Source organism: Rhinoraja longicauda, chromosome 12 (genome assembly GCF_053455715.1).
Source record: "Rhinoraja longicauda isolate Sanriku21f chromosome 12, sRhiLon1.1, whole genome shotgun sequence".
In the NCBI taxonomy this organism is placed as follows: Eukaryota; Metazoa; Chordata; class Chondrichthyes; order Rajiformes; family Arhynchobatidae; genus Rhinoraja; species Rhinoraja longicauda.
In genome coordinates, this window is record NC_135964.1 from 28,596,602 (window position 1) to 28,610,127 (window position 13,526).

Here is a 13,526-nt window from a genome sequence, read left to right on the forward strand (position 1 = left end):
CAAAAACAAAAACTATTGGACAGACATAGGATTTAGAGATGACGGTGGGGATTCCGATTCCCCTGCTGGAGTGCACAGGGTCTCATCTGTCACTCAGCAGATCGGAGACTTATTTCCATTGGAATAAATTAGAAGACGAATGCCCCACAGCCAACAAGAATTTATATATATTTTATATAAAGTAAAGATAGAGAGAGATTAGTTTGGACTGGACAAACTACAGATCCCATAACTTAGCAGGTGCAATGTTTTTTGTTCATTTCAAGTGGCTTAGTTAAGTGTACACCTGCACTAATATAAAAATTGGAGGATATGACATATCGTCCTCCCAAATATTTCTCAAAGCCACTGCCCCCGCAAGGATGTATTCACAGCTTGGGAGTGGTGTCATTAGCAGGCCAGGGGTATAGTTGTTTCATTATCGCATGACCTCAGCTGGCCCAGATAATCCAGAAAGGCTATGGAACCGAGGGTGCCGGAAAATCAGTGTTCAACCTGTACAATTCAGTTAGTTTGGACAATCTGATGCCAATTGTTAAATGATATTTGAATTGCTACCTACATATCCTTTAAAAGGATATATACAGTTTCACATCAGTTTATCTAAACAAAAAGCAAATGGGGTAGACCACCAATCTAATCCCACTGCTCTTGACAAAAATAATTAAGGTGCTTAAGTGCGAAAATCAGATTACCTCCTCCTCTTCCTGCCTTTTTTGTGCTGCTGCTTCCTTTTCCTTTTTTATTAGGAATTCTTCCTGTGCCCGCTTTTCTTTTTCCAACCATTCTAAATGTAAACGTTGCCTAAAAAAGGAAAAAGTATTGTGCTTTTACTACAGATGTCACGGGATTTTAGCAACAGTGCCGTCTTGGAATCTGAAAATACAATTTACCCACATAATTTCCAACCTTTGACTAATTATAGTTTTAGTAACATCTACTTTTCATTCAATATAATTTATCATTAATGCTAATTGAAAATAAAAATCCTCAAATGAAATCCAATGTTCTTTGATTACTCATTAATAAGCAGAGATAGGGAAAGAAAACAATCTATGATGGAGCTGAAAATTGAACATGGGCACTCTTGAAGCCTAAGCATACAACTTATTGATAAAGGCAGCAATATGGCCTTTTGTCACTGTTCAGCAAGGTCATGACTAATCCTCAAGGACCACCATCCCATCCAATCCCTTTATCCTTCAATTCCCCTTCTGTCCAAGAAATCTTTTCACCTCCTTTGAATATACCCAATAACTGAAATTCCAAAAAATTACAACATCTGTTTTATAAAGTTCAATGTCTTGAACTCAGTCTATGTTCTCTAATTCTATGGTCTAGCCAAGAGAAGTACCATTCACTATCTTTCTAGTAAAACATTCTTACAATTGTATAAGTTTCAATGAGATTATCTAATTCATCTAAACGCGAAGCATACCAATCGACTCAAACGTATATATCCAGTAACCAACTAGTGATTCTGTTACTTAAAATCTCAAACCGTATCCTTCTTTGAGTCCATGCACAAAAACTAAATTCTCCTTGCTGCTTGGACTGCAATATCCTCCGATTTCCCTGTGTTTGAAAAATCTATCACACCTTAAATATACTTATTGATAGCATCAACAAGACACAAAGTGCTGAAGTAACAGCAGGTCAAGCAGCATCTCTGGAGAATATGGATGACATTTCAGATCTGGACCCTTCAGACTGATTTAGGAGGATGGAGAGAAAGAAAGTTGGAAGAGACAAAGCGTGGACACAGGCGAGGGGAGTTTGATAGGCAGATGGTTGGACAAAGGCCAGAGATGAAGAAAAGGTGCAAGACAAAAGGATTGAAAAGTTACAAATTGTGAAGCCAGAGCAAGGAATGTAGGAGGGGAGGGACGAGTTGACCAGGGAGTTGCAGAGGGAACCGGTCCCTCCGCAGCTCCCTGGTCAACTCTTTACCATTTCCTCTGCAGCACCCTGATCAACTCGTCCCTTCCCACCCAAACCACTCCCTCCCCAAGTACTTCCCCCTGCAACTGCAGGAGATGCAACACCTCTCCCTATACCTCCCCCTCGACTCGTCTAAGGACCCAAGTCTTTTCAGGTGAGACAGAGGTTCACTTGCACCTCCTCCAACCTCATCTATTGTATCCACTGTTCCAGGTATGGACTCCTGTATATCGGCGAGACCAAGCGCAGGCTCAGCGATCGTTTAGCTGAACACCTCCGCTCAGTCCGCCTTAACCTACCTGATCTGCCCGTTGCTGGACACTCCCCCTCCCATTCCCACACTGACCTTTCTGGCCTGGGCGTTCTCCATTGAGGCCCAGCACAAATTGGTGGAACAGCACCTCATATTTTGCTTGGGCACTTACAACTCAGCAGCATGAACATTGACATCCATAACTTCAAGTCACCCTTGCTTTCCCTCTCTCTCTCTCTCCATTCCTCCCCCTTCCCCGTTCTCTGACCAGTCTTACTGTCTGACTACATTTTTTTTGCTTTGTTGTTACCTTCTCCCAGCTAACAATGCTCCTAGCTAAAAACATTTTCTTTGATCGCCAGTCCCTTTGCCCTTTTTTCACACCTTGACATTTCCTTATCTATCTCCCTCCCCCCTGACGTCTGTCTGAAGAAGGGTCTCGACCCAAAATGCCACCCATTCCTTCTCTCCAGAGATGCTGCCTGTCCCACTGAGTTACTCCAGAATTTTGTCTATCTTTGGTTTAAACCAGCATTGGAGTTCCTTCTTACAGGAGAGAAATCTGCTTCATCTCAACATGAAATTGTTGTTCTATTGTCCCAGCACCAAACCTCATTATTCTAATCTCCTACACATAGAACACATATCTTGTCACCTCACCTCAGAATATTAAATGTATCATTGTCACATCGTACTCTAGCCTCCAGAGTATACGCACGTTGTGCTCATCCTATCCTCGCAGAAAAAATCCATTCATTCTTAGAAATTATAATCTGGTGAATTTACTGCTGCACTGTCTCAAAGGCAAGGTAAAAACTTGCCCAAAATGAAATCAAACTCCTTCCAGTAATCCAACGCTGTAAAGCTACAAGAGGATTTAATTACCTTTGTATCCCAAACTGCTTACAATAAAAGCCAACATCACACGCCTTAATAACCTGCAATACTTGTATGCCTGCTATACATTTCTTATTCAAGGACACCCAGTTTACTGAACATCAACATTTAAAGAACACTCCTGCTTTTCTATCGTTCATATCAAAGTGAATAATCTCACATTTATAATCCCTTTACCCCAATCTAAAATCAACTATGACATGTTTAGTTCTGTCCTTCCATTTGGTCTCAGGCCAGTACAAATGCAGCAAATTCCACAAATGTAACCCTGTTTTTTCAAATCAGTATTGTACATAGGTAGCAGGATTAAACCAGAGCAGTGAATCCGCTGGAAGGTTGATATAGATATACTAGTTGAAGTCCATATTCAAAGACCACTGGCACATATAAAAGGTACAGAGAATTCTCTCCTTGAGTAAAGTAATTGCAATTTAATCATTTGGTCAGCCCTTGCAAAGTACAGTACCCATTGGGACTATCAGGTCTTATTAAAGAAGACACCACTTTTCATTTCTGATGCATAGTAGCTTGATCTCACCTTAGCAATGCATGAAACTTAGATTGTTTGTTGCACTAAAAATAAATGACTTCCTTGTCACCTCATAGGACCACTAACCTTTCAACCTCCAATTCTTTATCTTCTTCAAGTTCTTCTGCCTCTTCTATCTCATTGTCACAAGTTAATTCTGGAAATCATTGAAAGTAATTATTTTCTTGTTACAGTCATAAACGGGTGCAAGTATAAAATACAAGTGCACTGACTTACATCAAATCAATTGACCAACACAATAGACATGGGTACATCATATTTCTCCAGTTTTTTTACATCATAGCCATTGTGAGAAAAACATTAGTTATTAACGTATTAATTAATCATAATTTTTAATAAAATAAATAATTTCAAAAAAAGCACTGAAAGGCTGATATTTTGACATAGGCTACATCATGCTCACTCTGATGGCCAGAGTACAGTAAAACACTAATAATCTGCTATTCAATCTTTAGAAAATCAGCATCTGACTCACTTGGTTCTGTTTCCGCCAACTCTCCCCTTAAGACAAGCCCAGTTCCCAGTACCCACACTCCCCTTCATACTCAAGGACCCAGTCTTCTTGAATGGCACCAAAGTCCTGAGGATGCCAATTTATTAGAGTTTTACAGTATTCTGATATACAGAATGCATTGTTTGTTTCCTTCAAATACTGTTAGGTAGATTTCCAATACCAAAATTAAGTTTACTTTGCTACAGATCAAACCACAAGCTATTTGTCAATAGCTTTTTGCAAAAAAACTATCTTCCAGTTACCGGTTTAAACCACCATCTGCAGTTCCTTCTTACACACCTTACTTCCCTCCTCCTTGCCCATAGCTCCATCATTACAGCTCCAAGGTTTAATACAGTTAATGTTTTGAAATGTTAGCCCTCTTTCCAAATGCATGATCTGATCAAGTTTCCAACATTTTCTATGTTTATTTTGAAAGCTAAACGTGTTCACCCTCCAGGAGGCTGAGAAAACAATTACACTTTCACTTGAATCATGCAAGTTTCTTCTGACATGTTGGTATGAGGATCCACTGATCAATCCAACAATTTGTATGAACTGGAGCTCATTAAATTTGTCAAGTCACAGAACTAAACAGAAACACCCAAGTCTTGGGCAGAATATTACAAAGTAGGTTATAAATCTCAATTGTCTTAGTTGAGGGGGGGGGGGGGGGGGGGATTAGGGAAACCTTAAATGGTTTGCAAGGTGTGCAAAATTCAATGATAAGAGTTACCCAGGTTAAGTACACCAGATTTTAAATCGAAAATTATAGTTACAGATGGTGTATTCACACTGATGAACAAATGAAGAGTTGCTCATGCACTTACTACATTCACACTACATCTATATATCTATCCAAGGAACCTATATATCACAATCATTACAGTTATTAATTTGTGTCAATCCAGCTCAAGTACATTCTATTTATGTTACAATAGGGTACTTTATTAGAATAGATAATTTAATATTTAATTCAGTGAATTACTCCTAATTTTATTATGTTTCCTATATGTCACAATAAAGATTGGCATCTGACTTCAAAACAGAGAAGTATGACATTTGGAGGTAACTGTCTATTGAGGTACTAGTCCCGCCCTCCACCTGGATATCATTGGGGATTTGATTTAGATTAAAATATTATGTTATTTCCCAATTTTTGGCGCACTGGAAACCCACCGAGCACCAACCTTCTCTCTGTTTAGCCGCCGCCTGCCGCTTTCTCTTGCGTTTTTCTTTTTTCAGTAAAGCTCTGAATTTCTTGTGACTATAATTAAAGACAGGGAAGATCGTACACTGGTTACAAAAGCTGCTCAATCACCCCCACTTCCAGTGTCATTCCCACCGACTCCCCGTCCACTCACCCCATCCCCAGAATCACCGTCCTGATTAAAGCCATCAGGGGGGCCTCAGACCGCTTCTCCCAGCTTCCCTCAATCCCGCCCCGCGTGTTCTCCACCCACAATCCTATTCTGAGCACCACATGACCTGAGATTTGTCATGATAACTGGGGCGAACGTTTGACCCCCCCTCTCTTCCCCACCCCGCACATTGGCAGTGTGACCAAATGGTCAGGATCGGACCCGCACCTCAGCTTCTGAATCGGCACTACCATTGCCGCCATTTTGCGAGCGGGCGCTTGGCGTAGGTCACGTGGGACCTCTGCGCCTCTGGCTTGGTGTGGCCCACGTGACGTGCGGGGCTGACTGCGCCGCGCGCTGGTCACGTGCAACGCTTTGGCGTGGGTCACGTGGGGCGACTGGCGTGGGTCCGGTGGAGCGCCTTCTGCCGGTGGTTCGGGGTGAATATCATATCATATCATATATATATAGCCGGAAACAGGCCTTTTCGGCCCACCAAGTCCGTGCCGCCCAGCGATCCCCGTACATTATCCTACACCCACTAGGGACAATTTTTACATTTTACCCAGCCAATTAACCTACATACCTGTACGTCGTGGTGACTGGACCATCTCTTCAGTCAGAGCAGGGTTCTCCTAGCCCCTCAAATCAGCCACAATCCCTGCACGCCCCAACCATCTCTCTAGCCCCCAAATGTGTAAGAAGGAACTGCAGATGCTGGTTTAAAATGAAAATAGCCCGCTTGTATTTGATTTTTCCATTCTGAGCTTGATTGTATTCATGCAGGGCACTAGCAAGAAAAAAAAGTTTTTTCACTTTATCTCAGTACATGTTGAAAATAAACCAATACTACAATGCACCCCACACGAATCCCCCCTCAACCTCTCCTACTCCCCTCAAACACTCCCACTCCACTCAGCTGCTTACATCCCCTCAACCATTCCTCACCCCTCAAACAGACACACTCCCACCCCATTTAACTACTCCCCCCCCCCCCCCCCCCCCCCCCGGCAACCACACATATCCTTCTCAACACCTTTGAGCCCTTCAACCTCTCCCAACTCACTCAACCATTCCCAACCTCCTGAATCAGAATAAATTAGATTTTTCAGGCTAGAGGAATGTAACTAGTGTAGTAGGGATCAGTTAATGACTTGGAAATAGGAACAGCTTGCTGGTGTAATGAAAATACATGGAAGGAGATGCTGTTACAAAGATATTTACATTCTGCAACAGGTTGTAGAATGGTTGATTGAGTGGGTCAAAACTAGGCAAATGGTAAGATGTGAGATTATGCACATTGGTACAACTTATCTAAAGCGGAGAGATTACAAATGAGTCATCAACATCATTGGCGATTATTCAGAGCCCAGTGTAATTGTCCTCCTGGTGAGTCCTTTCTGTGGTCTTGAGATGCCTGAAAAGGCTATTCCTGGAGCCACAGACTTTAAGGTTGTGTGGCCCTCCAGGTAGATGCCTGTGCTTGATATCTTTTAACATGGGGACACTGGGAGCATGGTCAGCCACCACCGGATTCTTGATATGGACACACCTATGTCCAACGGCTTGGACTCCCTGCAGTTGGGAATCTCTCCCAGCTGCAGTCTTCTTCCGCATTCTTAACCATTGCAGAGCTCCAACTCCAGGCTAGACACCCCATCCTCCTCCCTGTTCAGGTCTTCTTATTGGGCCACGCTTTGTCAGGAACTTGCCTGCCATGGGTGGCACTGCCTGGAGCATAGTTATGTTGGATTGGAGCTATTGTTGTAAATGTACAGGTCTTTCTCAGTTTCAAAGTGCTCAACTTATGGATACCCAGCGGGATGGATTTGACAACTGCTGCAGAGCTGCGGGTTTCTTCTACATGGTGGGAATGGAGCACTTCCACGTGCTTTCTCGCCCCATCACCTACCTTAAATCACAATAATCAGGGGCTGACTCACTCAGTTACTCGCTGCATCAGTGAGGCCGGCTGTTGCTGGTGTTACCGTGTCTGTTTTACTCTCTCATCACAGTTGTTTCTGTGATCTCCCACATGCCATTATGTTCATTTCTAACTAATGAACGGTTTGGGTTACAAACAGTGTTCAGGAATGGTAACCTAGAGTCTTCCTGTAGTGTATTGATGAGGACACATCTGGAGTACTGAGTACAGCTTTGGTCCCATAACAGAGGACATACTAATGTTACAGATGGTCAAGAAGAGATTTGATTGCCTCATGGGGTAAGAGGGTTGTTCTTTATATGAAGCACAGAAAATGGCAGGGCCCTGCAGAGTTTTGTAGAACCAGAAGACAAAGGAGCAGACTTAGGCCATCGTCTACTCCACCATTCGATAATTGCTGATCCATTTTTAACCTCTCAACCTCATTCAAGATTCAAGATAGCTTTATTTGACATCCAATATTGGACGAAATTCAGTCACCCACAGTCCAACAATAAAAGCATTAAATAGGCATTAAAATTACACAACCCCAAAAACACACAAAAAAAGAAACATCCATCAAAGAAACATCCATCACATTGATTCTCCTCCAGTCCTCTCCTCACTGTGATGGAAGGCCACAATGTCTTTCCCTTCTCCTGCCGTCTTCTCCCGCAGTCAGGCTGTTGTGGTTGCAGGCCGCGCCGAACGGTCCGCAGCGGGCCGAGCCTAAGGCGAGTCACAGCCGCTCCCGCAGCCTCCGAAGACGGACGGCTCCGCCGATGATAAGTCCGATCCGGGGCGGGCGAACACGCTGCTGCTGTTGCTGCACGTCGGGGCGGTCGTGGCTCCTGACATTGAAGCCCCCGCCCAGCAGAGAAATATCCCGCGGCATATTTTAGGCTGCGCCGGACGGTGAAATGTCCGCGACCCAAGCCCCGCGATCCGGGGCGGGCGAACCCGCTGCCGCTGCCGGAGCTCCCGATGTCGGCATCCACGCGGCCCGAGCCTAAGGCGAGTCGCAGCCGCTCCCGCAGCCTCCGAGGACGGCCGGCTCCGGTGATGGTAAGTCCGATCCGTGGGCTCTGCGAACCAGAGCCCTGGAGGCCGCCAGCTCCAGGAGTTGGGCCGATGGTAGGCCGCAGCAGGAACGGAGACACCACCCAGCAAACAAAGGTCGGGTCTCCGTTCGGAAGGGACACATATTTACAATTTTACAGTTCCCCCCCTCCCCCCCACATACACACACAGTACACAAACACAAAAACACCACATCACAACTACAATTAAGACAAAAAAACAACAAAAACACAAAGACAAATGGACCGCAAGTAAGCCGCAGCTGCTATGGCAGCGCCGCCACAGGTACCGTCACATTCTCCAGCTCTCTCTCCATAACCCTTGACGCCCTTACGAAACAAGAACCTACCAATCTCCCCTTTAAAAATACTCAATACACATCCATTTGTGGCAACAAATTCCACAGATTCGCCACCCACCGGGTAAATAAATTCTTCCTCATCTCCATTCTAAAGGTACGTTCTTTTTTTCTGAAGCTCTGCCCTCTGGCTCTAGACTCTCTCATTACTGGCATTACTCCCCCCTTTTGGCTTTTGCCATCCATTGCATCCACCCATAGTCGATCATGAGTGTGAACTCTTGACTGGTCAGATATACCCATGTTGGGCCCATTTGATGGCAACAGCCTCTCTCTCTCTCTCTCTCTCTCTCGATAGTCCGATAATCTCGGAGGTGTCTATCTGTATAATGAAAGGCCGATGAAGTCAGGATTGTGCAGTTTGGGCTCACTGGCGAGAACTATTTTTAACTTCAGGAAGGCTTCTTCTGCTGCTATTATCCACTGTATTTTCTCCAGTTGGCCCTTCTTGAACATGTCTGAGAGGGGAGTTGCCACTGAGGATAAATTAGGAACAAAACGTCACAAAAATGGAAACCAATGACTGACAATGCACCTACTCATGATGTCACAAGTTCAATGTATGAAGGACAAAGTTTGCATAAAGTTCACGATAACACTAGCTCACACCTTGCACTGTAGGATAATCACATTGTCATCCATAGTCGTTCATGGAATGTTACAGATGTTGTTCTTAAAGGTATCAAGAAATTGTGGCAACTAGATAGTTAAAGCAGGGTTTGGTGTTTGGTTCCCAGCTGTTCACAGTCTAAATTGATAATTTGGGTGAGAGGAACCAAAGGTTATTTCCAAATTTGTTGATCATTCTCAATCAGGCAGGACTGTGAGTAACATAGAAAATAGGTGCTGGAGGAGGCCATTCGGCCCTTCGAGCCAGCGCCGTCAAGAGGACATGAGAAATGAGAACTGGAAAAAAATTGAGGTCACCTAATTTGGTGCATGAAACAGAAAAAATAGTTTTTAATTGGTGACAGATTGAGAAATGTTGATGGGAAAGGGACTTGGAATTTCAGCTTAGAGTTTGCCCTTGCATTTCTGGAGTGAACTTTGAATCTACAGTTTACTGACCCGAACAGAGTAACGGGTTATTGCATTTCTGGAGTGAACTTTGAATCTACAGTTTACTGACCCGAACAGAGTAACGGGTTATTTTTATGTTTAATTAATGAGTAAGGTGGATGTTACTGGCAAAACCAGAGTTTAATACTGTCCTTAATTTCTCTGGTGAAATGGTGGTGAAGTAGTGTTTTGAAGTGCAGAAACAAAGAACTGCAGGTGCTGGTTAATACACAAAAGGACACAAAGTGCTGGAGTAACTTAGCAGGTCAGGCAGCATCTCTGGAGATCATGGACAGGCGACCTTTCGGGCCGAGACCCTTCTTCAAATGTGAAGGCGGCAGTACTTCAGACTTGAAGTGCTCCAGTCCCTATGTGGAGGCACTACTACTGAGATGGGAAGGGTCTTCTAAGGTTTAAATCCAGCAACAATCCATTGTGTTATAATGCCTATTTAGAATGGTATGTGACTTGAAAGTATTGGGATTTCCATATAAATCATATCTGTGGCAGTCAAAGAAAAATGTTTGCCAGCCTAATCTGAACTTCAAGAACTTGGTCCAGAGCCTTGCAAGTCTGTTGCTGTATTTGTGGGAAGGTGGAATGGTGGTCTTTATCTTGGAGGGATCATTTCTAATCCTGAATATTAGGTTCCAGCAGGGGATCACTTAATACAATGGGAATGTCAGATAGGGGGCCTAATTACAGGGGAAAAGGAGTGTTTGACGGGCTGAGAGAAAGCACTCCTGCTCATGTGCACTTACACTACTTCCTCTCCTCAGCATTCCTTGCCGATCTTTAACTCCCTGGTTTCACAAGGTCTGAGAAATCCATTCAATCAGGGTTAAACTGCAACAGTTTATTGCTAGGTTCCAAGTCTTTTAATAATATTTATAATAGTCTGGAAATAGTTGACACTTTTTTAAAATCAGATATTATCAGGTTTGATATTATAAATGTTTGCTTTTGAGCAATCCTAATTCTCCCATGTTTAGGGTTGGAATTATCCCCAAACTGACTCAGTTCTCCTGCTTTATCTCGTGACCAGTCTAAAATAAATGTCACCACACCATGGTGCTTGATCTCTAGAGGTTCTTCAGTGTCTTGCTGAAAACATTTGTTACTACACAGAACATTGGAACCAGCTTGTCTCAAGAAAACCTAATCAATTAATCTACAACCCTCTGCAGATTTCCCATACCTTTATACTGTATATTTCCCTGTTTACCTTGTTCCTGAGATGAAAGGATTGTCTGATCATGCAAGACTAAACAGGTTGGATCTGGATCCTTTGGAGTTTAGAAGAATGAGGGGTAATTCTATTGAAACAGACAAGATATTAAGAGGGCATGACAAGTTAGATGTTATGACGTATTCACTTATGGGAGAATCTTGAACGAGAGGATATAGTTTCAAGATAAAGGGCAGTCATTTAAAACCAAGATGCGTAGAAATTTATTCTCAGAGAGTGATGAGTCTCTGGAATTCTCTGGCCCAGTGATTTGTAGAGGCTGACTCATTAAATGTATTTAAAGTGCAGGTTGATAAATGTTTTAATCGGGATGGGTAGGATCCATGGGTATCTGGGATGAAGCTGCAGCTTAGAGTCAGGTATGGGGCCTGTTGCTGTATTTGTACAAAGATGGGATGATGGTCTTTATCTTGGCGAGGTTCTGTTCACTGATCTTAAATATCGGTCAGATTCTAGCAGGGATCACTGAATATAATAGGAGTGTCTGATAGTGGACAAGGATGAGATTATTGGGAAAAAGCAAGATGATTGGGAAAAAAATGAATGAGTTCTGCACAGGTGCAGGAGGCAGCCTGTGCAGCCTGCAGTCATCAATGTAGCGGAGAAAGGGTTGGGGGATGGCGCCGATGTACATTTGGAACAAGGACTGTTCAATGTAACTAGTAAAAAGGCAGCAATAGGTGGGGCCCATGCAAGTGGCTCCATGGCTACACCTTTAACTTGGAAGTAAGAGAAGTCAAAGGAGAAGTTGATGCGTGTGAGGATGTGTTCTGCAAGGCGGAGCAGAATGTTAGTAGAGGGAAATTGATTTGGTCTCTGTCCAAGAAAGAACTGGAGGGCCTTTAGACCTTCCTAGTGGGGGATAGAGGTGTAATGGGACTACATCCATGGTAAAGATGAGGCAATGTGGGCCTGCATACTGAATGTTATTGAAATGTTGTGGGGCATTTGAGGTATCTTAGATGTATGTCGAAAAGGACTGGACAAGGGGGGATAGGATGGAATCAAGGTATTCGGAGATGTTCTGTGGGGCAGGAGCAGGCAGAAACAATTGGTTTACCAGGGCAGTCCCGTTTGTGTATTTTGGAAAGGAGATAGAAATGGGCAGTGGGTCTCAGTTATGATAAGGTCACAAGTTCACAAGTTAGAGGAGTCGAATTAGGCCATTTGGCCCACTGAGTCCACTCAGCCATTCAATCATGCCTGATCTCTGCCTCCTAATCCCATTTTCCTGCCTTCTCCCCATAACCCTTGACATCCGTTCTCATCAAGAATTTGTCTATCTCTGCCTTAAAGGTTGGAGACTGGAAGGGAGAAGGCCAGAGTTGATGAGATCGTAAACAGTCTGGGAGATGATGGCCTGGTGTTTGATTGTGGGGTCATGGTGAAGGGGTAAATAAGAGGTGTCAGAGAGCTGGTGCCTGGCGCATGATAGAGGTCAACCTGCTAGGCTACAATTGCATCTTCCTTGTCGACGAGTTTAATAACAATGTTGACATTGTTGCTGAATGAATGAAGGACTGTGCGTTCAGCAGGGGTGAGATTGGAGTGGGCAAGAGCAATGGAGAAGTCAAGATAATTGTCACGCCGACAGTTGGAAATAAAAAGGTTCAGAGAAGGTGAAAGGCCAGAAGGGGAGTCCATGAGGAGGAGGAATGTTGACGACAAGAGAAGGCAAAATTATACTATTAAGGGGAGACGAGAGTCCTGTGTAACTGGAATTACCTGAGTGGAGATTTAATGAAATTTAAAATAATGAAAGGCAGGATTAGGGAGGTGTTGAGAAAATATTTATTCCTCAACACAAGAGGAACAAGCGAAGTGGAGACCTGGAAAGACCTGGACTACTCTCATTGCATTTGAAAAGTATCTGCATGAGCACGCTGGGTTGATTATAACCAAAAACTTTACAGACCAAAGGTGGGAGTAACCTGAATCATAGGAAAAAAAATAAACAATCATAAGATCATAAGATCATGTGATTGGAGCAGAATTAGTCAATTTGGACCTCAAGTCTACTACGCCATTCAATCATGGTGATCTATCTCTCCATCCTAACCCCATTCTCCTGCCTTCTCCCCATAACCTCTGACACCAGCTACTGAGTTAAAGTCTGGTGGTAAGCGTCTGATAATAACAGACCCTTAATTACTCCAAATACTGTACATCACCCAATATTGTGGTGAAAGAGAAATGTATATTTCTGAGATCCATCTGTGCCAACTCTAGTCAGAAACAAAACGGTCTTGGTACTGAATGCAATTGTTTTTACTATTGTCTTTGCTAATTGTGCAAATGGCTGGCAAAAACATTGAATGTGAAGATGATCCAGGATTTATAAAACGCAACCCTTTAACACTA

The 13,526-nt window shown here is 43.4% G+C and overlaps 1 protein-coding gene across 1 annotated transcript in view; it reads right to left on the bottom strand.

The window, feature by feature from the left end:
* zrsr2 (zinc finger (CCCH type), RNA-binding motif and serine/arginine rich 2) overlaps positions 1–5,818 on the bottom strand; it is a 31,476-nt gene extending 25,658 nt beyond the window's left edge. Inside the window, exons 1-4 of the mRNA XM_078409340.1 lie at positions 5,724–5,818; positions 5,325–5,401; positions 3,708–3,777; positions 696–804 (exon numbers count right to left, since the gene is read on the bottom strand). Of these exons, the coding sequence (XP_078265466.1) occupies positions 696–804; positions 3,708–3,777; positions 5,325–5,401; positions 5,724–5,758 (291 nt within the window). The 5' untranslated portion in view covers positions 5,759–5,818. The remainder of the gene's footprint in view (positions 1–695; positions 805–3,707; positions 3,778–5,324; positions 5,402–5,723) is intronic.
* Positions 5,819–13,526: the final 7,708 nt, after the last annotated feature.